Below are 27,448 nucleotides of genomic sequence, written 5' to 3'. Positions count from 1 at the left end.
AAAAAGAAACAGAAAAAATCAGCATCTAAAGATGCAGGTTAAATGGGTCTAGCACATGGCCCCCTTCTCAGAATCGTTTAAAATGATTCACGATCTGATTTAAAAGGTAGTGGGAATGAAGCCCAAGAACCCATCCTCTAACCCTAGCTTGACCTCCAATTTTCATGGTATGCTGTCTTTGGTTCTGGTGGATGACTAAATAGATTACCACACTAATAATAATAATAATAATAATAATAATAATATAGATTTATTTCTAGCCCGCCCAATCATGGAGAATCCGGGCGGGTTACAACAATAAAACACATCAAGTTACAGTAAAATACAAAATTAAAAAAAATCTACCTAAACCTACCCCCCCGCCACCATTCCCAACATTAAAACAGAATTAAACAATGATAATATAACATTAAAAACATTTAAAAATAGACATAAAAATAGGCGGGGAAAAATAGGCAGATGAGGGGGCAAATATCTCTATATCTGGGGAGGGTAACTAAGTTGTAAAGGCTTGCCGGAAGAGATTCGTCTTGAGTGCTGTCTTAAAAGCTGTCAGAGTGGGAATGTGACAGATCTCCTCTGGCAGGTCGTTCCATAGTTTTGGAGCAGTAGTAGAAAAGGCCCTATGGAAAGTGATGTTAGCCTAGATTTTTGTGGCTGTAATACATTTCTTCCAGAGGACCTTAGTGTGCGGGACAGACAATAGAGAAGAAAGCATTCCCTCAAGTATTCTGGGCCCAAACCATGTAGGGTTTTAAAGGTAATCACCAACATCTTGTACTTTGCCTGGAAACTAATAAGCAGTTAGTGCAGGGACTTCAAGACCGGTGTTATATGGTCATTCCTAGAAGTTCCCGTGATCAATCTGGCTGCCATATTTTGTACCAACTGAAGTTTCCGAACTTGGCACAAGGGTAGCCCCAAGTAGAGCGCATTACAGAAGTCCAATCGAGAGGTTACCAGTGCATGTACTACTGTTTCTAGGTCCCTCGGCTCCAGGAAGGGGCGCAGTTGGCGTAACAGACAAAGCTGATAGCAAGCGCTCTTGACTGTCGCATCCACCTGTCAGTTGGAGTGACAAGTCAAGGAGCACCCCCAAACTGTGAACAGAATCCTTCAGGGGAAGTGTGACCCCATCCAGAACTGGCTGACACAACTCCACTCCTGGATTCGGGGTTCCTATAGCAAGTACCTCCATCTTACCTGAATTCAGCTTGAATCGGTTTTCCCTCATCCAGTCCATTACCGCCCCAAGACAGGCATTCAGAGGAGAGATGCTATCCTTAGTCACTGCTTCAGTCCGAGTCATAGAGAAGTATATTTGGGTGTCATCAGCATACTGATAACACCCCACCCCATGTCTCTGGATGATCTCACCCAGCGGCTTCATGTAAATATTAACAGCAATTGGGGACAGAATCGCTCCTTGAGGGACAACCGATTTGAGCGCCCTCTTGGCCGAACAACTGTCCCCCAGTGAAACCATCTGGAACCTGCCCGAGAGGTAGGACCGGAACCACTGCAATGCCTCCAATACTCAACTCTCTCAGGCGTTTTAGAAGGATACTATGGTCGATGGTATTGAAGGCCGCTGAGAGGTCCAAGAGCACCAACAGGGTCACACTTCCCCTGTTTATGCCCAGACGGAGATCATCGACTAAGGCGACCATGGCAGTCTCAACTCTGTATCCCGTCCTGAATCCGGTTTGAAATGGATCCAGAAAATCCGTTTCCCCCAAGACTGCTCAGAAAAGGTAATAACGAGACTGGTCTATAATTATTTCTGTCCAGGGGTTTCAGGGAAGGCTTTTTTAAGAGTGGTCTAACTACTGCCTCCTTGAGACAGGGAGGCAGGGAGCCTTCCCTGAAGGATGCATTAATTATGTTTTTCAGCATCACCGTGATTTTATCTCCCCCCTGGATAGCCAACCAGGTTAGGCAGGGGTTGAGAGGACAAGTCGTCTTTTTCAAACTACTAAGAAGCTTGTCCACATCATCAGTACTTACTGACTCAAACTGATCCAGTCTAACAGTAATGGCAGAGTCACTGGATGCCTCTCTAGTTGCCTCTGTCCTCAAATTGGCATCCAAATCAGCTCTTATCCAAGAAATTTTATCTGCAAAATGATCATTAAAAGCGTCACAGCAGGCTACAGAGGAATCTAATAAAGGGTTCTGGGTAGGAGGTAGTTGAGTTAAGTTCCTCACTACCCTGAACAGCTCAGCTGGACGAGATTTTGCAGACGCGATAGATGCAGAATTGAAAGATTTCTTAGCTGCATCTATTGCCACTTGATAGGACCTAAGAAAGGTCCTGTGAAGTGTCTTATTGGATATGGGTTGAGATCTCTGCCAATAGCAACCTGCTTCATTTGTCTAAGATTTTCCGTATACCAACAGTTGCGATTTTGAGTGGGTTGGAAAGGACGCTTGGGAACGATCATGTCTATAGCTCTTGTAAAGTTGTTATTCCACGTATTAACCAGAGAATCGCCAGCACTGTCAAGCATAACACCCTCTAGGGCTTCTTGGAACCTGATGGGTTCCATCAGCCTTCAAGGGCGGACTATTCTAATCGATCCTCCACCCCCGGAGAGAGGGATAGTGGCCTTCAGTCCAACCTTAACCAGGAAATGATCCATCCATGACAGAGCAGAGATACTAATTATCTACACTCTTATAGCGCTGCTATTCCACTTTAACTGCTCTGCCTACCTCCTGTTGCATTATGGGATTTGAAGTTTAGGAAGGCGCATTTAGAATTCTCAGCCAAAGAGCTCTTAGGCATCACTGGACTACAATCCCCAGAATGCAACAGGAGGAAGACAGAGCAGGAAAACTGGAATAGCAGCACTTTTAAGAGTGTAGTGCAGTAATGTGGTAAAATGGAATGCTCACTCTCTGGCTTGCCTACCTCTTGTAGTGAAGGTACTTGAGTTCTCATATTGGACTCAGAAGGTGTCCACATGGATCCTGGTTTAAGTTCTTTTGGCTCCTGTCCACTCGACTCAGGTTTAGTATTAGGAATCTGGTCCAGTTTCTGGATCATCTACTCCAAACTCAGAAAGACTCATCACCCTCTGCCTCTAAGCTCAAGACCGGGGCCATGACAGTTGGATCACTATTTACAGCAGTACTCCATAGCAATGAGCAATGGCTTCTAAATTCAATTTACTACAGTACTTTCAAGGAAACATCTTCCAGCATCTTACTTACGGGAACTGCATTTGCTTGAGATGCCCAGAAGAATAAAAGACCATAATGAGGACCATAGTGTTTTCCTTGCAAGGTGTCCAGGACATGCTGATATATTGTCTATTGAAAACAAAGGAACACATTTTTGAAGGTATACAGAAAGTAGTAATCTTACCCATCTGCACTTATGCTATTTCCTATAGAAATCATCGCCAAGGAGTTTATTTTCAGTTCAAAGAGTGCATATCATATACTTTATAAATTATTATTATTATTAATATTATTATTATGCTTTATTTATATAGCGCTGTAGATTTACACAGTGCGATACATAAAATCAATAAAATAGATAAAATTAGATAAAAATAAGCCTGCCTATGGCATACATTCTACAAAATAATAAAATAATACATATTAATACAAAGGAGGCAACAAATTAAAAACATCAAATAATAATCATGCAATGCCTGGGAACGCTTCCCTGAACAGGATGGTCTTCAACTCAGTTTTGAAACTGATTAAAGAAGTGAAATAATAATATCAACATTAAAAGCATTATGAGAATTTACCTTATAAGAACCATCTGGAGAATTAGTTTTCTGGGCATGGAACACAACCTTTTCAAAACGTTTTAGGAGCCATCGTTTGGATTTAGACCACTTTCTATAAGGGAAAATAACTGCTGAAATGTAATCTTTACTGATGAAGTCGTTCAACATGTGTTTTCCAAAGGTGATATCATTTACAAATGATGCTGATTTGTCCAACACCACAGTGGCAGATACATGCTTGTTTTCAGTCACGCTCTTTCTCTCCCCTCCCCTCAGAGTGAGACAACTGGGCACAAGAGAAAGAAGCCTGCCTCAATGGTCAGCATGACCAGAGTGTACTTACAGAAAACAAGTGATGCTGCCACCTTTCCACTCTAGTATTATTGGAGCATTGTAAGCAGGACTGATCATGGCAGTCTGTATTTCTTGCCCTCATTCTACATATAGCAGCCACACTTCATTTTTAAACATATGACCGGCCGAACCCAAAGGGTGCTCAACAATGGCTCCTTTTCATCCTGGAGAGAAGTGACCAGTGGGGTCCCACAGGGCTCTGTCCTGGGCCCAGTGCTATTCAACATCTTTATCAATGACCTGGATGACAGAATTGGGAGCATACTTATCAAATTTGCAGATGACACCAAATTAGGAGGAATAGCTAATACTCCAGAGGACAGGATCAAAATTCAAAATGACCTGAATAGACTAGAAAGCTGGGCCAAAGCTAACAAAATGAAATTCAACACAGAGAAATGTAAGGTACTGCACTTAGGGTGAAAAAATGAAATGCACAGATATAGGTTGGGAGACACATTGCTGAATGAAAGTACATGCGAAAGGGATCTAGGAGTCCAAGTAGATGATAAGTTGAACATGAGTCAACAGTGCGATGCGGCAGCTAAAAAGGCCAATACAATTTTAGGCTGCATCAATAAAAGTATAGTGTCTAGATCAAGAGAAGTAATTGTGCCATTATATTCTGCTCTGGTCAGGCCCCACCTGGAATATTGTGTCCAATTCTGGGCACCACAATTCAAAAAGGACATTGAGAAACTGGAGCGTGTCCAAAGGAGGGCGACTAAAATGGTGAAAGGTTTGGAAACCTTGCTCTATGAGGAGCGACTCAGAGAGCTGGGGATGTTTAGCCTGGAGAAGAGAAGATTAAGAGGTGATATGATAGCCCTGTTTAAATATGTGAAAGGATGTCATATTGAGGAGGGAGCAAGCTTGTTTTCTGCTGTTCCAGAGAACAGGACTCGGAACAATGGATGCAAGCTACAGGAAAAGAGACTCCACCTCAACATTAGGAGGAACTTCCTGACAGTAAGGGCTGTTCGACAGTGGAACACACTCCCTCAGAGTGTAGTGGAGTCTTCTTCCTTGGAGGTCTTTAAACAGAGGCTGGATGGCCATCTGTTGGGGATTCTTTGATTTGGATTTCCTGCATGGCAGGGAGTTGGACTGGATGGCCCTTGCGGTCTCTTCCAACTCTATGATTCTATGATTCTATGATTCTATATTTCTTCTTATAATAAGAAACAAGAATTTCCAGTCAGGGCAGAGATCCAAAAAAATTCCTTAGGCGCACAGCAGACCTTCTGTGTTCTTTAAGAACTATTTGAAAGGCCTTATCTCCCCAGATGAACCTGCTAGAGTTAAGATCATCACAAGGCTTTCTCTAGGTCCCACTACCATCATAGGCTCACGTGAGGACACGAGAGAGAACCTTGAATTTTAATTTGAAGGCATATCATAGTGATGATGGAGCAAGCTTGTTTTCTGATGCTCCAGAGATCAGGACCCAGAACAATGGATGTAAGCTATGGGAAAAGATATTCCACCTCAACATTAGGAGGAACTTCCTGACAATAAGAGCTGTTTGACAGTGGAATACACTCCTTCCTTGGGGCGTGGTAGAGTCTTCTTCTTTGGAGGTCTTTAAACAGAGGCTTGATAGCCATCTGTTGGGGATGCTTTGATTGAGAGTTCCTGCATGGCAGGGGGTTGGACGGGATAGCCCTTGGGGTATCTTCCAACTTTATGATTCTATGATTCTCCATGGCTGCTCTCAACCCTTCTGCAGGAGGCTGGGGTGTCTGCCTCTCTACTTTCCTTTCACTGGCAGCAAAAACGTGTTTATTTAAACAAGCTTTTAACAGTTAAACAGGAAAGGTTCTTAATATAGATGTATGCTTTCTTTTTATTTTATTTTTTATTTTTATATGATTTTTAATCAGTTTTGTAGTGTTTTAATGTGGTGATTTTAAATGGCTTTTAAAACTTTTTATAAATGTTTTTAATTTGTTGTTTTGGAAGCCGCTTTGGGTCCCACCCTAGGGGAAAGGCAGGATATAAATAAAGTAATTAAGTAAGTAAATGTCTTGCTCTGAGAGAGCTGTTGCATACTGGCTCAGAGCTGACTGAATGAGTAAATCAAGGGCCAACCTTGAAAATGTACTCTTAACACACACACACTGAACAAATTAGCAAGGTTCAACTCAAAGTATTTGCAGGAGCTGCAAGGCAAGACAACCTTGGGCATGTGGATAGAAGCAGTGGTACCAGGACAGCAGAATATTTCAATTATGCCTCAAGTTGCTATCCCTGTTTCCTTGGTTAAACCACTGCATGGAGAGAAGTTTTGGAAAGAACAATTATGTCTGTGGCATAATATTGGCTGGATATGCCCGCAGCAAAAGGAAGAAGAAGGAAACAGTAGGGTCACTGCATGGAGAAGATGGAAAAATGCTAACAAGGGACAGAGAAAAGGCAGAATTACTCAACACCTTCTTTGCTTAAGTCTTCTCAGAAAAGGGAAAGGATGCTCAACCTGAGGAAAATGGAGCAGAGGACAGAATAGGGGAATTTCAGCACAGAATAAGTAAGGAGATAGTACAGGAATACCTTGTTAATCTAAATGAATACTGTATAAGTCTCCAGGAGCAGATGCACTACATCCAAGAATATTAAAAGAACTGGCTAATGTAATATCGGAGCAATTGGCAATAATCTTTGAGAACTCCTGGAGAGCAGGAGAAATCCCAGCAGATCGGAGGAGGGCAAATGTTGTCCCCATCTTCAAAAAGGGGAAAAAAGAGGATCCCAAAAATTATCGTCCAGTTAATCTGACATCAATACCAGGAAAGATTCTAGTGCAGGTCATTAAACAGAGGGTCTGTGAATATCTAGAAGGTAATTCCATAATCACAAAAAGTCAACACGGATTTCAGAGAAAGAAGCCATGCCAGACAAATCTAATCTCTCTTTTTTTATATAAAATTACCAGCTTCATAGATGAAGGGAATGCTGTGGATATAGTATATCTTGATTTCAGTAAGGCCTTTGACAGGGTTCCCCATGACATTCTGGCAAACAAGCTAGTGAAATGTGGGCTAGACAAGGCAATTGTTACATGGATTTGTAATTGGTTGACTGGCCGAACCCAAAGGATGCTCAACAATGGCTCTGTTTCATCCTGGAGAGAAGTGACCAGTGGGGTCCCACATGGCTCTGTCTATTTCTATTCAAGCAAATTCAGTGCATCACAGTAAACTGCTCAACCCTTTTCACACACTGTAAAGTGACTTATTGTTGTAGTGCAAGCCAAGAAAACCAAATGTAAATTCTGAGTACAGCAACCAAGAATAACAAGCACAATCTCAAATCCAGTAGTCATAGGACTATGTCAGCTGAAATGAAAGAATACTATTTTATAAGTGGTGTACAGATTCAACCATGACATTGTAAACTCCAAGTTGCCTGTCAATTTATGATGATTGCACAAATTTTGTGGGGTTTTCTTTAGCAAGGAATACTCAGAGGTGGTTTTGGCAGTTCCTTCCTCTGAAATAAAGCCTACAGCACTTAGTATTCATTGGCAGTCTCTCATCCAGTACTAACCAAAGTTAACCCTCTACAGCTTACAAAATCAGATGGGATTGGGTGCCTTTAGGGCATTTAATTTATATTGTAAGGCAAAAACACTATTTACTTCATAAAATATTCAGGAAGCTGGGTGGCATATTCAAAGTCATCGTCATAGTTACGAAAGTGTTCTTCAAATTCTTTGATATTTTCCCCGGTTGTCAGAAATATATCTTTTCCAAACAAGATGTTTGCTACAGATGGAAACATGATATGCCTGTAATTGAACAAAAGCAAACAAAGGCAAATAATTTTTAATCTACTTGGAGTATTTTCTAATTAAATCTCTAAACATATGTTAGAATTTGTTTGAATAGTCAGCTTTTACTGTACAGGTTTCATCCAACCTCTGCAAAAGAGATAAACTATCTTCCAGTAGATCATGCATACATTTAGTAAGCATATAACACCCCACACCTTTCACTACCCTTTCCCTCCTGCAGTATATGTTGTAAACCGCTCAGATTCCCAGTGATTGGGCGATATATAAATCAATCCTATTATTATTATTATTATTATTATTATTATTATTTCAATATATCCATAGATTGCCAGAAGTAGAGTAGAGTAGAGAGCAGCAATATTTTTCTGGTATCCTGTGGAGTCCACTGAATTTTATATACATGGTACCAACATGTGCCTCCCATGCCATTCTGAGCCTTCCAGAGGTCTCCCATACTCCACTCAAACAATTTTCTGCAAAAAGTTTGATTTTGCAAAAAACAGCAACCCCAAACCCTAAAGATGTCCCCCCCCCATACCTATGAAGGTTTTCTCTGCTTCCTACCCTGTCTTAAATCCTCCCCCCAAATAGCAATAGCAGCTTCATTTATATACCGCTTCATACCACCTAAGTCAGCGGTTCTCAACCTGTGGGTCACGACCCCTTTGGGGATTGAACAACCCTTTCACAGGGGCCACCTAAGACCATCAGAAAACACATATTTCTGATGGTCTTAGGAACTGAAACACTGCAATTTTATGGTTGGAGGGTCACCACAACATGAAGAACTGTATTAAAGGGCCACAGCATTAGGAAGGGTGAGAACCACTGCTATAGGATGAGCACAAACAATTATGCCTGTCAAAAAGATCTTTAGCATCATTTTCCTTTACTTCAGCATTTACATAATTTGTTATATGCTACTAAGTTTTACCCTCAACCTATCCAAGGATCATATAAAAATCCATAAATCTGGCCCCAAAACCTGCCACTTATACATGAATATATACGGTAATTTATATTTTATTCTCTTTGAAACTGTGTGTTATGGCAGCCTTCCCCAGTGTGATCCCCTCAATGAAGTTTCAGGCTACAACTTCCATCAGACCCAACCACCATTGCCACTTGTTGTACATGATGGGGAAAAGTCTGAAAAACAGAAAAGCACCACTCTAGGAAGAACTTTTTTTTATTTAATCAAAAAGAGGAAGAACTATATTATCTGGTTTGTAAAATCGCCTACCTTACAAGGTCTCTGAGATCCTTCGTACCCTCAGGATCTAAACCCTTTATATAGTTTTGGAATTCGTGACAGAGACTCCCAAATAATTCATGCAGATTAGAAGCAGACAGTTTCCCCTTTAGCATGATATAAAGCCTTCTCCTATTCTTGTAGAAGATTTCTTCAGGAACAGAAACTTTAGAATGCAAGTTAAAAAAACACACACAAACAACACTTCAGAATAAGCATTAAAGTATTAGAATTAGCAGGCATCATAAACTGTTTTGTTTTTACATTTCAGGTTGGCTTCTCTTGGACTTTTAAAATAACGAATTTGCTCTTCTCGGATGCATAAAAATAGATAGATGCAGAAACAAAAAATCATGGTGGAAGTGGTGCCCTGGTGGCGCAGTGGTTCAATGCCTGTACTGCAGCCATTCACTCAAAACCACAAGGTTGCGAGTTCAAGACCAGCAAAAGGGCCCAAGCTCGACTCAGGCTTGCATCCTTCCGAGGTCGCTAAAATGAGTACCCAGACTGTTGGGGGCAAATTAGCTTACTTGCTGTTCACCGCTATGATCTTTGGAATAGTGGTATATAAATAATAATAATAATATCGGCAAAGTTATTCTTGTTTCTCTTAATTTCTGCTCCCTTGGTCCAGTCTGTCTTTGCTAACAGATAAGGACAGAAAGGCAAGCTGTCTATTCCACCATTGGTTTATGGTGATAATCCTCTGCTCTTCTTTGTACCAGGAAATATATTCAGGGGTAGCCATGCGGTAAAATACTGGGTTTTGTACTAGGTTACTCAGATTCACAGCATGGGAGAATGCAAGAGGGCTAATTCAACAGTGTGTCTTAAAGGAAAAAAACAAGGAAAAAAACAAACAAAAACCTCAACAAAACTACAAACAGCTTATTCAATTATTTACACAGTGGAGGATAGGGAATGGAAAAAATCATACTGAGCCTACATTATGTTGATTCCATTGTACAAATGTTCCTTTCAAGTCTCCAGGGCCAAATGAACTACATCTACATCCTTGGAGGTCTTTAAACAGAGGCTGGATGGCCATCTGTCAGGGATGCTTTGATTTGGATTTCCTGCATGGCAGGGGGTTGGACTGGATGGCCCTAGTGGTCTCTTCCAACTCTACGATTCTATGATTCTATGATTCTAAAAGCATTAAAAGAACTGGAACAAATAATCTCAGAAGTGCTGGCAATAATCTTTGAGAATTCCTGGAGAACATGAAAGTATTAAAAGAACTGACAGAAATAATCTCAGTACCATGGTCAATAATCTTTGATAATTCGTGGAGAACAGAAGTCCAAAGAAGACTAGAGGAGGGAAAATGTGGTTCCCAAGGGCACCCAAATAACTACTTCTGAGTCAACCTGACATTAATACCTGGAAAGATTCTAGAACACATTATGAAGGAACTTATGAAGGTATGTTGTGACCACTACAAGTCAACATGGATTTCTTAAAAACAAGTCATCCCTGATTAATGTTATCTCTTGTTTTGATAGAGTCACAAACTTGGTAGATGAGGGGAATGCTGTATCTTGATTTCAGTAAGGCCTTTGACAAGATCCCCCATAATATCTTTGCAAAAAATGTAGTAAAATATGGGCTGGGCAGTGTGACTGTCAGACAGATTTGTAGCTGCTTGATAGATCAAACTCAAAGGCTGCTCACCAACAGCTTCTTTTCACCCTGGAAAGAAGTGACCAGTGGGGTCCCACAGGGTTCTGTCCTGGGCCCAGTTCTATTCAACATCTTTATCAATGACTTGGATGATGGAATAATGGGCATGCTTATCAAATTTACAGATGACACCACATTAGGATGGGTAGCTAATATCCTGAGGGCGGACCAGAATTCAAAATGACTTTAACAGATTAGAGAGTTGGGCTCAAGCTAACAAAAATGAATTTCAAAAGGAAATGTAGTTCAGTGTTGCCAATTTCTAGGGAATTCCCTGGTTTCTGGGTAATAAAAAGCCTTTCCGGGTATAAAAAATTTCTGGGGAACTTCTGGGGAATTAAACCTTCCCGTTGGGTAATTAAAAGCCTTTCCATTTATGGGGAATTATTTCACTTCCCCCCCAAAGGCCAAAAAATGGCCAACCCGGAAATCCCTGCCCCCAATGGCTGATGTGGAAGTCTCCACCCCTTTTGCTTCCCCATAGTGCTTTGTGGCCCCTTGCCCTGGAAGTCCTGCTCCTGACCCAGATTCCACAGGGAATTTGGCGGCGTTTCAGGGATTTTCAGGGGATTTTCCTTCGAGGGTGATTGGCAACACTATATTTGGGCAGTAAAAATGAAATGCATATATAGGATGGGAGACACCTGGCTTGATGGCAGAACACACGAAGGGCTTAGTGGACCAAAGCTAAAAATGAGTCAGCAATGTGATGCAGCAGCTAGAAAAGCCAATGAGAGTCTAGCCTGCATCAATAGGAGTATAGTATCTATGTAGAGGAAAGTAACAGTGGCACTGTACAGACCGGCACTTTGCGCCGCCCTGCACACATACTAGGGTTGCCTTGGGGCGTCCTTTCCAGACGCCCCGCAAACCTAGTACATAGTAATGTCGGCGCCCTTTCTACATGGGCACCGCCATTATGATGTCACGGCCGTGCTCCTTCCAAACGGAGCGGCGCAGATGTGACATCCTGGTGCCGTGGAAGGAGCTTCATTTTGGAGCTCCTTCCTGGGTTTGTGTCGCTGGCACAGCCTTTACACGACTGCGCCAACGACACAAAGGAAAAAGGGGCCGAGTGGCCCCTTTCTCCCTTTCCCCGCCACTGTTGGGGTGTCCTTGGGGCTTAAAGTCCCAAGGACACCCCATTCCAGACCGCGGGAAATGGCCTTTTGCCGCTTCCCCACAGCCTGGAAAAGTAGCGAATCGGGACCTCAGGGCTGCCACTGTGGCAGCTGAGGCCCCGATCCATCGGGGAAAGGTCTGTAAACCGCCAGTGCCATTTTATTCTGCTTTGGACATCTATCTGTGGACATCTATCTGTGAACAAATGATCTTTTTAAAATTGAAAAAAACATTCCTTAATGTTGAGACTCTTTTGCCCCTTCTCCACTTTTTTAAAATGACAACTCATGACTTGCCTGCATGGTTCATTTAAATCTTTGTTTTATTTATTTTCCTTATTTCTATAATTAGCATTATATTTTATCTGCATGATATGGTTCATATATATAAAACAGGAATGACTTGGGATATCTGTGTTACCCAATATTTTTATTTCTATTGTAAAGCACTTATACAGAGCACTGATTTAGACAGGAGCAATGGTGATGCAGGAAAAACAGTCACATCCATACACACATGATTGACTTCCCTCATAAAAACTACCCTAACAAAGCTGGTTTAATGTCATAATAGAAAAGATATATAAGAACCTATCTTGTATTCAAACTAGCTCTATGGAGGGTTAAACAAATTGCATCTCCCTTATCTAGAATTCTAAAATCCAAAATACTGTACTCCAAAATGCAAAGCATTTTTCATGAGTGGTTGAGATGGCACCTTTGCTTTCTGATGGTTCAATGTACAACCTAAATTGGAGCCTTCAAATATTGATGCAAAATTTAAAAAGAACAAAATCTCAAGGCTGCCCATGTTTCAAGCCCTCTGTCCATCAAGATAGAAAAAAGAAATCTTTCCACAGAAATTACAAACAGGTGCATGCACCCATGCACAGACACAGAGTAATTTACTAACCTGCATGCTGGACTGATTGTTGAACTGCCTGCTCAAAATCTGCATCTTTAGATGTACAAAATGCTTGAAGCCCTTCTTCTTCTGTAACAAATGTGTATCGTTTCCCCAACAAATAGACTGTGAATACTGGACCGTACTGCAACATATGGTGCAAAAAAAAAGTTTAATAAAACTATATCTTAAAGCAAAATGAATGTACCAAAGTCTGCATCATATTCTGTTGGAGTCATCTTTAGAGTGGTTCAGACATGTTGGCATTATTCATTTGAAACCTTTCAAGTGATGCAGAGTACATAAGTATTCCTAGTGGTGACTCTTAAATATCTTGGATCTGACTCATATTTATATCCATCTGAATTCTTCAATTTTGTAATTTTGTTTCCTAATCTCATTTTCAGTTCATGGTATCTTCTCAGTAGCATAGACAGTGACTACGTGTTTATTTCAGCAAACAGACCCAAAATGTAGATCCTCCACTCCACTATCAACAGCCATCCCCAAGCTGTAGTGACTAGGATACTGTACAATATCCATATCACCTAGATAAATGGTCAGTTAAGAGAGTTACTCTTAACAGATGTGGTATCCAGGCAATATGGTTTGACCTTTAACAGAATAATTTCCTGACATTTTGCACCATGGGAACAGTCCTCAAAACACTACTTGTTCAACCAAAAATGGGTTTATTAACTGAACAGAGTCTCTCTATTCTAATGTACACTGACAACTCCCCACATTCCAAATATAAATCCAAAAATTCATATACATGGAGCAACAAGACACTGCATTAGGGTGTGCTCTTTTATATGATTTCAGCCAGATACACCATCCTGTAGAATATTCCAAATTTATCTCCCCATTTTTGATTCCTTTGTCAACTATCAACATTTCACGGTTAATAATCCTCATTGAGATGGATTTTGTTTTATAAAAAATTATTTGCTGCCTCTGCAAATCACACTATGGGAGTTTTTTTTTCTGGTCACTTTGGCCCAGTACAGACGGCAAAATGTGGCATGACTGCGGCGTCAGTAGGGTTAGGGAGCGTGCACCATGCACACGCTCCCTAACCCTAATATGTACTGGCGGTGGCAAAATGGTGGTGCCCTGTCTACACAGGTGCTGCCATTATGACGTGACAGACGCAAAGCGTCAGCACATCACCCTGTGCTTGTGACGTCACGAGTGTGCCATTGGCGCATTCAGGCGTCACAAGCGTGGCACAAAAAGAACCCGCTTTTTGCGGGTTTTCCACTGGCAGGAAGTTGCGCGTTTGTTCTCATCTCCGCCCCCCCCCCCCCCCCCCGGTGGAAAACTAGGTGCTGGCAGACTGCCCTTTGTGGGCATTCTGTACCAGGCCCTAGAAGCACCTCATTTAATTTCTTCAAGTTAAGCTTACAGGGAAATCCACAGGACAACAATTTTGGAGTTACATGCACATATGTGCTAGAACAAGATGTTTAACAGTTGGAGTTGCAGTTCTTTTAAATAGGCCCACTGAGTTCTTCAAAGGCAGGGAAGGTAGAGGGTGTGTGTGTGCATGTGCCTTTAAGTCACTTGTGAACCTATGGCAATGCCATTACTTTCATAAGGTTTCCTTAGGGAAAAATACAGTCTACAGCACCTAGTGTTAATTGGCAGTCACCCATCCAAGTATTAAGAAGGCCTAACTCTGCTTAGTCTCCAAGATCAGACATGATTTGGTGCCTTTAGTATTTAGTACAGCATTGAGGAAGGGGGTATTAAAAATATTGCATTATTTCAGGCAAGGAGAATCTCCTTCAAGCTCCAAACCCACTGCTTCATTTCATCAACTCCAGGGATTTTGGAGGAGGTTGAAGAAAGTATAGAGGGACTGAACTGTTGTTTGTTCCATATGGAGTAGGAGAATGGTACCAATGATCAGGCTTCAGTATGGAGGTACCAATGTCTTTGTTTCTGTCCCCATATCGAATAAGAAGATTGTGCTGATAATAGGCCTTTAGTATGGAAGGACAGACCTATTAAGTTTCCTCTGAAAAGAGAAGGAACATGGCATGAATTATTAGTGTTCAGTCAGGAAGGACTGTATGGGGTAAAAAATGGTATCAATGATCAGTCTTTGATATTGTGAGACTGGAATGTTTTTTCTGTTTCCTCTGCACACAATGAAGACCAATCAATGGTCAGTCCTTGGTGTGGGGGGACTGACCTGTTGCGTCTCCTCCATATGAATAATAAAATAATAAAATTTATTTATATCCCGCCTCTCTACAAAATGCAATCGGGGCAGCTTTGGTACAGAGGAACAAATAACATTTTCTGTTTTCTCTGTATGGAGAGAAAGAAAGTATTGAATGATCGGGCCTCAGTATGGAGAGAGTGACTTGTTGCATCGCATCTGTATGGAGTGACAGGATAGTACCAACAGCAGGGCTTCAGTATGGAGAGACAAATCACTTCCTCTTTATGGAGAGAAAGAATGGTAAGAGGGATCAATTACCTCCTCTGTTTCCTTTGGCCTGTTACAGACTGCCAAAATAAAGCTGCTTCGGGTCTCTTTGAAGGTATGCTGTTTAAATGATGCATGCATCCTAAGAATCCGGAAGCTGTACCAAAGCTGAACTCCAGTGCTTAGGAATGGAGTGTAGTTTTGGCGTGACCTCTGGACTCGTAGGACCCATGCATAATTTAAACAGCATACCTCCAAATAAAGCAGCTTTATTTTGGCAGTCTGTAACAGGCCTAAGTTTCCTATTTGGAGAGGAAAGAAGGTATTGGACTGGCCCTTGGTATGGAGAGAATTACCTGTTGCATCTCCTTCATATCGAATGAGAAGACGGTACTATTGATCCTACTGTTCCTTCTCCTCCCCTATGCTGTCCCCGACCTTCAGCTGCCTCCAGAGAGGGTCGGGAAGGAGGATGAACAGGCGTGCTCCTCTTCCTTCTCCTGCATCATCCCCGGCCTTCAGCTTACTCTGGAGAGGCAGCTGGAGACCAGGAAGGGTCAGGAAGGAGGAGGAACAGGCGCGGGCCTCTTTCTCCCCCTGCACCATCCTTGGCCTTCAGCTGCCATGAGAGAGGCAGCTGGAGGCCTAGCACAAGAGATTTTCAGACTAGAGAACAAATAAACAAGTCAGCTAGATAGTCCAAAAATCATTGATGCATTTACCCATTTCAAAACTAGAAGTATTTTTCAGTGAAAAGAGCTGAAAAACAGGAAATTTTACTCACCAATAAGATGGTATGAATGGAGAGAATGTATTTTGCACAAGGCCCCACACTATAGCTGTAATATTTAGGGAAAGGACTTGATGCAGGAAGCAAGGATTGTTTATGGTGTCTAAATAAAGTTACCCATAGACTCAGCAAAAAAAGCTAGTGGTGGCATGGAAAGGAGGACTAACAGAAAATATCAGGTTTCTATGACGAGGAAAAACTGGTAAGGCAAGCAGGAACAGCACCAGTTCTGCAAATCTCACTTGAGTGTATGCACACTCCATTTTTCCAACATGATTTTGATTACCTTATCTTGCCTCTCTGCCCTATTTCTTTCTCTGTTGTCTGTCTCCCCCCTCTTTTCTTCCTCCTTTTGTTTTGATTCGATTTAAGCTTTTGCATGTGGCTAATCTGAGAACTTTTTTAAAAGGTCAACTGAGCATGTTGAGATTTCCCTCATGTGCGGGTGGTGCTATTTCAGCGATATAAGAGTTTACACTCAAGGCCTAACATGGGAAATAAGAAATAATATATAAAGTATCTGAACAGTACTATGTAAAAGAAAAAAATGCTGGAAAATTTATAACAAAAAATTCAAACATTGCATGTTGTACAGACTACATATTTCTAAATATTCATACTCTCTTTTTTTAAGTTAAAAAAGTGGCTCAGAGAATTCTTATTTTATTCATAATGCCATGTACAACTTCACATGAACTTTAGTGACTCAATTCTTTGCTTATATAATAGGTACTGCTACACTGCCAAAGTTGCCTGGAAGAGTGCCCTAAAACTTCTAGCTGTTAAGAAACTCAAGAAAAAGTGCAAGATCATATCAAATAACTAATGCCTAAATTGGTACTTCTTAAATACTTATTGATGTAAAGCAAATTCGAATAATAAAATGCAAGTTCCCAAATATTTTTCAGTCACTTCAAAAATATTTCATTTTTTCCTGTGTAAATTAGAAGGCAGTTAATCTATCCTTGGAACATGGGATGCTGCGTTTTAAATGCTTTACAGTCACTTAATGTGCTTAAATGGTTTTATGTGTTTTTTAATCTATGTTGTACCCAACCTCAAGCCTTGGGAAGAAGTGAGTAAGAAATAAAATGTAATAGTAATGATGATGATGATGCTATAAATCACACCTGATACAACACTTCTCCCTGAAGTTATAACATAGGGGTCAAGCTATAACATAGGGGACAAGCAGCTTGGAGCAGCCTCTGGCCACTCCAACCCTGGTTACTCTCTGGCTGGCCACTGCTATGGGCCCAAATGGGCCACCGGCAAGGAGCGCTTTTTATTTTTTTTGGCACTCCTTTTGCTGCACCCTGGTGCAGCTTCAGCCTCATCCGGAGGCATTCATCATCTGTATGCCATGTCCTCAGACTGGCCCAAAGACAGCGCTTTTGGTCCATGTGTTTAGGGCCATAGAGGCCTAAATCGAGAATGAGAAATATGCAATCCTCCAGATGTTGTTGGATTTCAGTTCCCAGCAGCCCTAACCAGCATAACCGATGAGGATGTCGGGAGGACCCCATAATTCCTATCTCTGGCCTAGCCATTAGCCCAAACTGAAGCACACCCTCTGAATCAAAGGGGTTTACCTAACTGTTTATTCACCAATTAATTCAACAGGTCTATTCTAATTGGGACTAACCAACAGATTCATGCTATGCTATATACAACTGAAACTATAACCTATGGAAACATGTACAAAAAATTCCAACAGCCAGCAATTCTGCTACCTGAGAACAGTTCTGAGGAGAGAAATGAGAGTACAGTCGCTCCTCCTTGTTCAAGGGGGATCTGTTCTGGAACCCCTCGCGAAAACAGAGTTTTGCCTATATTCAAGCCCCACTGGCTTGAATATAAGTATGTGGCTGTGGGAGCACACATATGCCTCGGGCACGCGCCCCTCCATTCGTCCCTCACACATAAGCGAAGGACGTGGGTTCCAGAACAGAGGGAGGACTGTACTCTGAACCTATAGTTGATAACTTCTGGCATAATTTCACTTACATGTCACAGAGAAGCACTCAAAAGCTATATTTTTTGTGCTGCTGTTTAAAGTAGAACAAGAACAATGCATTCTATCTGGCATATAATATTCCAAATAATGCTTAGTGCTAGGTCAACATTACAAATGAATTTTCCCCAAGTAATTATTTTAAACATGAGTGCTGCACACAAAAGAGGAAAAGTAGTTCCCATGCACAAGTTATAACGTGATTTGTAACTTTTTTTTTTAAATCTCTACATGCATACTGTCAATGCAATTTTATGTTTAGGAGTCCCATATTCTCAAACGTATTCCAAACAAAAGATTACCTGAGCCAATTATGAACATTTCTTTTTTAAAGTTAATTTAATAGAACAAACATAACAAACAAAAGCATATTTTCACATATTGTGAACAAACGGCTACTCAGAATGAGCTCTCTGATGCAGGTGAAATGGTTTGTTAGTACAGTATAAGAAAAATTGTCTCTAAAATGCTGCATACTTTTAAGAATTTCAGAGAGAGGTACACTAGAATGACATAAGTCCAAAACACACTGCAGAAATAATTCAGTTTGAGACTACTTTAACTGCCCTGCCTCAGTGCTATGGAATCTTGAGAATTATAGTTTGCTGTGGCACCAGAGCCTGAAGAAAGAGAAGGCTAAATGTCTCACAAAACTACAGTTCCCAAAATTCCCTAGCATTGAGTCAGGGCAGTTAAAGCCATCTCAAATTGGATTATTTCTGCATTGTGTTTTGGACCATAATCTGCATTAGGAAAGCAGTATGCATTGTGTATGCACTCAAACAAATATTTTTCTCACACTTTTTTCAAAGCATGATAGTGCTCTGGTTATACAAACCATATTAAAAACGTTAAAAGCCAAGTAATTTAGAAACCCAGCTAATGCAACCTAGTTAAAAGAAATCTCTTTTCATTCAATCCTTTTCACCCTCTCCCCCCCCCCTCCCATTCCCACTTGTTATTACCTTGAGTCTGGCCTGCTCTATGAACTTCAGGGGAGCTCTTCCAAATTGGAAGGCAGCTCCTAACCAAGGGATCCAGCCAGAGATGCACGGTGGTTCAGGGCAGCTTCTGAGCTGAAGCAAAACCCACCAGACAAAAACCCCTAGGACTACTGTTAACAGGACAGCAACAACTAGATCCATTTCCCCCCCTTTTACACCAACTGCTTTTCTAACACTGGCTGCTGTAAAAGACTGCCCAATGTAAGCTTGGGAGGATAACCAAGACCTTTCTATTCGTAATGCTGCCTTCTTGTGGCAACTACTACAAAAGACAGTAAAATCTCATAGCTGCATCTGTCATTGGAAGAAGGGGCTTTTGTACTCCAAAATGGGCTTTTGTTCTCTGGAATTATCTCTCTAAAACCAGATTTGATTTGATTTTTCTCTCTGTCCAAAAATGGCTATTGTATCAGTGCAAGTCAAACAAGAGTCATTTATTAGAAACTGAAAGGCTTTCTGTTAAAAATAAAGTAAATAGAGCTGTTATAGTTTTAATGTGTACATATGACAGAGACCCAATAGATTCATATCTATATTTGTTTAGGTCCTTTCTGCAAACACTGGAGGGTGTGCTTTCCTTGGCAGTTTTGGTAGCCATAAACAATTTCTGTTAATAAAGCTTTTGGAACCACTGATATTTAGGAATAGGGCAAGAACTTTCTTTACCTGTTTTTTTTTTAGGAAAAACAGAAAGGATGGTTAAACTAGCAAAGGTATACTTTTTATGGATTTAAAAGATCAGGAAAGTTATACAGTATACACATTTGATGGCACAACCAAGTTATTTCCTTTGAGTTCAGTGGAAGTAGCACTCAAATAATCATCTAGATGGCTCTATCCTAACTCTTCTTATGTAATAAACACAATGTATCTATTGGAGATGCTCTGACTGAGAGTTCCTGCATGGAGGTGGTTGGACTGGATGGCCCTTGTGGCCTCTTCCAACTCTATGATTCTATGATTCTGTGATTTTATAAAAGAAGTAAGTTTACTTTGTTACAATCTCATTTAACATTCAAATTAAACAAAGTGTAGAGAAAAGTTCAAAGTGCCATTTTCGGATCTGGCCTTACTGAAATCTAGATGGACAGGTTGCTTACCTCTAACAGTATTTCTTCGAGTGGTCATCTGCAAATATATACAAATGGATTGTACTACGCCTGCGTAGTGCTGTTCGGAAACTTCTAGAATCACTGGGCAAAGTTAACTTTGCAACTTTTAGCAACTTTTTGGCGGTAGCTCCGCCCGTCCCTTATAAAACCCCTGGTTTCCCGCTCTTTCCCCAGTTCCGAACTTGACGCCGCGTGAGCGACATGAGAATGAGCCAATGAAGAGCAGGACACTGGGGAGGACGGGCGGGATTTATATGTATTTGCAGATGACCACTCAAAGAAATACTGTTACAGGTAAGCAACCTGTCCTTCTTCTTCGTGGTCTCTGTGAATCATACAAATGGGTTGAGACTAACAAGCTTAGGTCAGCAGCGGAGGGAGTGTCATGAAACCAAAGTAAGGCCCAAACAAGTGTACAGTGGACCCTTGTTATACGCTGGGGTTTGGTTCCAAGATCCCCTGTGTATAACAAAATCCGTGTATGCTCAAGTCCCATTGAATATAATGACATAGCAAAATGGTGTCCCTTATAAAAATAGGAAATCAAGGTAAATTTATACTGTTTTTGAACATTTTCAAACCGTGTATGCTTGAATCCATGTATAAAAAATCCATGTATAAGAAGGGCTGACTGTATTTATTTTTCACAATAAAGCTTTGAACCCAAAGATCTGTGTCAGTCATTTTTGGTACCTTGATAATAGCACTTAATTTGTGCAAACATAAGGCACACACACACAAGTAAACCTTAGGTCTTGGTAGACCTGTCAGTAGTAGTTCAATAAATAATATCAACCTGATATTGAACCTTGAGACAAAAAGCAAGCATTAAGTCATGCAATACTTGTGTAAACCATGAATGTTGTAACCCAAGCCAGTTTGGCTAAAAGACATTCATTTCAAACATGTAAACAATTCAGAACATTGGGAAGCAGTGTAATCAATGTAACCCTGAAACCAACACTGCCCTCCCAAAGGTTGCATCCCGTTTGCCTCTGGTGTCCAGCCTGTAATGCTTTATGAAAGTCAATGGCTGGGACCAAAGAGCAGCCTTGCAGACATCCTCCAAGGGGACCCCCAACAGAAAGGCAGAGGATCCTCTTGTTGCCTCTTCCCACCTTTGGAACAATGAAGTTGTCTTCCAGGCAAGTGAGCAATTTGCTTGACCTTAATTTTTTTAGCAGAGTTTGACTTCCAGCAAATATTAGGATAGTTGAAATCCCCCATTACCACGATCTCTCTCCTTAGTGAATGTGTGGCCGTCCAGGAAAATCTAATCTACATCAGTTGGGGGTCTGTAGTAGCCCCTCACAATGAGATATCTGTTGTTTGTCTTTCGGTTAATATTTACCCAGATGCTTTCCCCCTGGCTTCCAGGATTTAAGTCATGGATCTCTTAACAGATGTAATCATTTTTGACATATAATGTTACTCCTCCTTTCCTGTTTGGTCTATTTCTCTGAAACAGGTATACCCTCTATAACTACATAAAGCGGTAATGGAGTGGATGAGGAAAAACAGACTGAAATTGAATCCAGATAAGACGGAAGCACTCATTGTTGGGACCCCTAGTCCAGGTATAGACATACGTCAACCTGTCCTAGATGGGGTCACACTTCTAAAGGACTGTGTTCGCAGCTTGAGAGTGCTCCTGGATTCATCGCTTCAAATGTCAAACCAGGTAATGTGATGGCCAGGTATGCTTGTTTTCAGCTTCGGCTGGCACACAAGCTGCATCCCTTCCTGGAACTGGGGGACCTGGAAACTCAGGTACATGTGCTGGTAGCCTCATGACTTGATTTCTGCAATGAGTTCTACATGGGGCTGCCCTTGTGCTTAGTCCAGAAACTTCAATTAGTTCAAACTATGGCAGCCAAATTAGTAACCAGGACAGCTAGAGGTGGCGATATAACACCAATCTTAAAATCTCTTCATTGGCTGCCCATTAGTTTCCATATGATCCCTTCCTGGATCATACTCATACTGGGAGAAGAAATGAAATGACAGCCTATGCACTCTAGTCCAATTCCTACCAGATTCAGGAGCCCTGGTAGCGCAGTGGTTAAATGCCTGTACTGTGGTACAAAGTATTGGTAATGACCTTTAAAGTCCTTCATGGCTTGGGTCCTTGCAGGATCGCCTTCTTCCATATAACCCACCCCACACACTTAGGTCCTCCGGGGAAAACTTATTTCAGCCAACTAAGACTAGGTTGATGGTGGTTACATCTGCCACTCCCAAGTTATGGAATGGCCTGTCAGAAGCGATCCGGCATATTACCAATCTTGAGGGCTTTAAAAAAGCTACCAAGACAGATCCTTTCTGACAGACCTTCCCTGAATAACTTGCTCAGTCACCCCGCTGATATGGACCATTCTATTAGTACCCCAAGATGTCCTGTTTGCCTCATTTTAACGTCTTCAATTGTTTTAATGATTTATAAGGTATTTGAATTATTGTTATGTTAGAATTGTTATGTTCTTGTTGGGGAGGGAGGGGATGATGGGATTTATTTTTGTATTTAATTATTTTATTTTTGTACTGTATGAATTTTATTGCTGTTGTAAGCCACCTCGGTCCTGTGGGAAAGGTGGAATAAAAATAACATTTCATTATATTATTATTATTATTATTATTATTATTACAGTTGTAAGACTTAGCGCACCTGGTTTCAGTTACGCCTATTCTATTATATTTGCTTTACTGTGTTAGGAGCTCAACATGGCCTGAAGAATACTATCTTCTTCTCCCACATAACTCAATTTAAAGCCCCCCTGATCAGAATTTTGAGACTGCTGGCAAAAAAATTCCTGCCAACTGATGTGGGGTGCAATCCCTCCCTTGCCAGAAACTGCAGGCAATGGATGAAAAATCGAAACACTTCTTGGCAGCACCATTTGTGAAGCTAGTTATTCACCTTTGCTATTCTCTCCCTAGTTGGATCATACTCTTAAACTGAGAGAAGAAATGAAATGACATCCTGTGCACCCTAATCCTTCAGTTCCTACCAGATCCTCATAATCCCTTATGTTAGTCTGACAGCTATGCCTTGCAGTGTCATTGGTACCCACATGAACCAAAAAAGAAGGCGTAACTGTCAGTGGGCTTGATATACCTTGTCAAACTCCCTATTACATTGTGGATTTTTTGCCACAGGGAGACAGCACATCTCCCAAGACATCTTGTCAAGCCCACAAACCACTGGTTTTGTATCCCTCAGTAAGGAGTCCCCTTACATCACCACATGCCTATTCTGAGACTTGGCTAGGCCCATCCCACATGCTGAATCTACCAAGACCTCCTTCATGTTCCCTGAGGACTGGTATGGCTGCTCTTCCTTGTCATTTCTGATAAGAAAGAGAGAGAGCTTCAAATCAATTCTGTAGCTTCAAGCTTGCAGAATGAATCCTTGTCCTTCTACACCTATGTGCAACTTTCCTCTCCAGAAATGTGCCCTGTACAATCCCCACCCAGAACAGTCTGCTTTGTTCTGTCCAAGAAATCCCATCCCTCCCTAAAATGCAGGAGAGTAGAGACCATGTCTCAAGTTTCTGGACCGTCTCTCCCAACAAGGCCACCAGCTTGCCCTTGCACAGGTATAGCTACTCACATCTACCAGCAAGGAGACAAACATACCACAGCTGTTGCAGGTGACTGCAACAGGTCCCTCAACATCAATATTCAGCAGTCTCAGAGAAGGGACTAAAAACAGAACTCTGGTTCTCCCCCTCACATTTATCCCACAAAATGCCCATGCAAATTCCCGTGAACCTTGCCTGTTAGCAGAGCTTCTGTTCAATGTTTATTGAATTGATTGTGTGTGCTGCAAAGTGTGTGCTCCTATTCCCTCAAGACTGAACTCAGAGGCAGCAGGCATATATAGCAGGTATACTTGACTTCTGCAATGTGCTCTATATGGGGCGACCCTCGTACCAAGTTCGGAAACTTTAATTGGTGCAGAATATGGCAGCCAGATTGGTCGCAGGTCCACCTAGATTCGTCCATATAACACATGTTCTAAAATGCCTTCACTGGCTGCCAATTAGTTTCCGGGTACGGTACAAGGTGTTGGTTATTACCTTTAAAGCCCTACATGGCTTGGGTCCAGACTACCTAAAGGAGCGCCTTATTCCATACAGTCCACCCCGCACATTACGATCCTCTGGGAAGAATCTGCTTCCACCCAAAAAATCCAGATTGACCATGGTAACCAAGAGGGCCTTTTCTACTGCCGCTGCAAGATTATGGAACGCCCTGCCGGAGGAAATGCGCCACATTACCACTCTAATAGCCTTCAAGAAGGCTCTTAAGACGGACCTCTTCCAGCAAGCCTTCATAGAATCATAGAATCGTAGAGTTGGAAGAGACCACAAGGGCCATCCAGTCCAACCCCTGCCATGCAGGAACTCTCAGTCAAAGCATCCCTGACAGATGGCCAACCAGCCTCTGTTTAAAGACCTCCAAGGAAGCTTTTCCAGACTAGTGTCCCCCTCCCCATGAGTATGGATGCCCCCATCTGCCTTGCAAACATAATTTTCTCCTTAACAGGCTCTTACCCCTATTTTTAGCTATGTTTCTGTTTATAATTTTTTAAACCTTACATAGGCCCGGTATATACCGGCCCTGAAGGACGCCCTCATCACGTGCGAGGGGCACCCCACCCACATGCCCCTTGCCCCTCGTCTCGCTGTGTAGCGCCAAATTGATGGAGCATGCAGCAATGGAGCGTGCAGCGATGACGTCACTGCTGCGTGGCATCCAAATGGAGCCACGCAGCAGCGACATGCTCATGCCGCTGCAAACTATTTGTGGCGGCACAAAAAGGTGCCGCTTTTTAGTGGTCCTTTTATTTTTGTGTAACAGTGCTGTACAATATGGTTGCTGCGGCGCTGCCATACAGCAAAAAGAGGCGGCTACTGGCCGCCTCTTCCTGGCGCTCTGTAGGGCGCCATTGTAATATATTTTATACTGCTTGTTTTGATGATTGGGAAGGGGGGATAGGAAGGGGATTATTTTTAAATTGTGATTGGACCTTGAGGTACTGTTTTACTGTTTTTTTGATGTTGTAACTCATCTTGATTCCTCGTGAAAAGGCAGGCTATAAAAAAATCATATCATCATCATCATCATCATCATCATCATCATCATCATCACCATCATCTAGAGCTAGTGGCTGGCAGCTGTCCCCCCAATCAGGGCAGTGAAAAAGTATCAGATGACCCCTCAAGCACAGCTTACAGCTCTCCTTCTGCTCTCTCCTCCAAGATTTCCAAATCAGTTGATTCTATCAGTGTGAAGTCGAAGGCTTTCATGGCCGGCATCCATGGTTTTTGGTGGGTTTTTTGGGCTATGTGGCCATGTTCTAGAAAATCTAAAAATTTACTAGAACATGGCCACATAGCCTGAAAACCCCACAAAAAACTATTCTATCAATCTTTGTCATTGTCCAGCTTTCATAACCATACATAGAAATCAGAAATACAGTGGCATGGACAATCTTACCTTTGGTATTCAACAACATAGCTTTACATTTGAGTATCTTGTCTTGTTCATAGAATCATAGAGTTGGAAGAGACCACGAGGGCCATCCAGTCCAACCTCCTGCCATGCAGGAAATCTCAATCAAAGCATCCCCACTGACAGATGGCCAGCCAGCCTTTGCTTAAAGACCTCCAGGGAAGGAGACTCCACTACACTCCGGGGGAGTTTGTTCCACTGTCGAACAGCCCTTACTCTCAGGAAGTTCCTCCTAATGTTGAGGTGGAATCTCTTTTCCTGTAGCTTGCATCCATTGTTCTGGGTCCTAGTTTCTCGAAGCAGCAGAAAACAAGCTTGCTCTCTCCTCAATATGACATCCTTTCAAATATTTAAACAGGGCTATCATATAACCTTCTCTTCTCCATGCTAAACATCCCCAGCTCCTTAAGTCTCTCGTCAGGACATGGTTTCCAGACCCCTCACCACTTTAGTCGCCCTCCTTTGGAAACGCTTCAGTTTCTCAATGTCCTTTTTGAATTGTGGCGCCCAGAACTGGACCAATATTCCAGGTGGGGCCTGACCAAAGCAGAATATAGTGGCATTATTACTTCTCTTGATCTAGACACCATACTTCTATTGATGTAGCCTAAAATCGCATTGGCCTTGTTAGCTGCCGCATTGCACTGTTGATTCATGTTCATCTTGTGGTCTACTTGGGCTCCCAGATCCCTTTCACATGTAGTTTCATTCAGCCAGGTGTCCTCCATCCTATTTCTGCGCATTTCATTTCCCCACCCTAAGTGCAGTGCTGCCCTTCCAACTTATAGTCTTAACTGTCTCCATTTTGATTAACATCTGAGCCAAAGTATGGAAAATCTTTTACTATTTTTGTGTCTACATCATCAACTTTAAAGTTATGCAAATAATCTGTGGTCATTATTTTTTGTTTTCTTAATGTTCAGCTGTAAATGTGCCTTTTCACTTTCTTCCTTGACTTTCTCCAGTAATCATTCCAAGTCTTTGCTATGTTCTGCTAGTCATATAGTGTCATTTGCATACCTTAAATTGTTGGTGTTCCTTCCTCCAATTTTCATGCCTCCTTCCTCTGAGTCTAATCCAACTTTATGCATTATATATTCACTATTCAATAATTAGAATGATAAAACATCTGATCTCCTTGTTAACTGGAAAATTTCTCCATATTCTGTCCTGATGGTGGTCTCTTGCCCTGAATACAGATTATGCAGCAAGATCATAAAATGTTGTGGCATGCTCATTTCTTTAAGAGTGATTCACAGACTGAGATGGTCTACAACAGCTTTGCTAAAATTTATAAAGCACAGGCTGTTTTACTTCTGAATTTCTTCGGTGTACCCTATTATCCAAAATATGTGTGCAATATCATCTCTAGTGCCTCTTACCTTTTCGGGAACCGGTTTGTACATCTGGCATTTCTTGCTCCGTTTATGGCAGAAGTCTTTGTTGTAAAATGTTGAGCATCACGTTGTTTGCAAGGGAGATTAATGCAATGGTCTGGTGGAGGATATTTAACATACAAGGTGATAATGTGAAAAAATATACTAACATTGGGAGAACATGTTTTTAAAAAGTGCTTAAATAGTGAGGAGGCAAATTTCTACAAAAGCAAGGTATTGCAAAATTATTACCAAGCAGCATCAAATGGTACAGATAGGTAGAATGCTGCTGTTATAGAGGCCTTGGATGATGGGAGAGTTAATAGTCACAGAGGCCTCCAT

General features: G+C 41.6%; 1 protein-coding gene across 3 annotated transcripts in view; it reads right to left on the bottom strand.

The window, feature by feature from the left end:
- The window catches only part of LOC121919149 (24-hydroxycholesterol 7-alpha-hydroxylase), a 45,939-nt gene extending 18,722 nt beyond the window's left edge, over positions 1 to 27,217 (bottom strand). Inside the window, exons 1-6 of one of the 3 annotated variants that reach the window (XM_042445442.1) lie at positions 27,113 to 27,217; positions 12,863 to 12,998; positions 9,137 to 9,311; positions 7,738 to 7,887; positions 3,765 to 3,858; positions 3,217 to 3,315 (exon numbers count right to left, since the gene is read on the bottom strand). In XM_042445442.1, coding sequence (XP_042301376.1) covers positions 3,217 to 3,315; positions 3,765 to 3,858; positions 7,738 to 7,887; positions 9,137 to 9,311; positions 12,863 to 12,998; positions 27,113 to 27,136 — 678 coding nt within the window. In that variant the 5' untranslated portion in view covers positions 27,137 to 27,217. Of the gene's footprint in view, positions 1 to 3,216; positions 3,316 to 3,764; positions 3,859 to 7,737; positions 7,888 to 9,136; positions 9,312 to 12,862; positions 12,999 to 16,077; positions 16,197 to 19,062; positions 19,312 to 27,112 lie in introns of those variants that run through there. The other 2 variants (XM_042445441.1, XM_042445443.1) reach the window with 2 other exon arrangements.
- Positions 27,218 to 27,448: the final 231 nt, after the last annotated feature.

Source organism: Sceloporus undulatus, chromosome 1, assembly GCF_019175285.1.
Source record: "Sceloporus undulatus isolate JIND9_A2432 ecotype Alabama chromosome 1, SceUnd_v1.1, whole genome shotgun sequence".
Taxonomy (NCBI): Eukaryota; Metazoa; Chordata; class Lepidosauria; order Squamata; family Phrynosomatidae; genus Sceloporus; species Sceloporus undulatus.
This window is presented reverse-complemented; position numbering and strand designations above follow the sequence as displayed.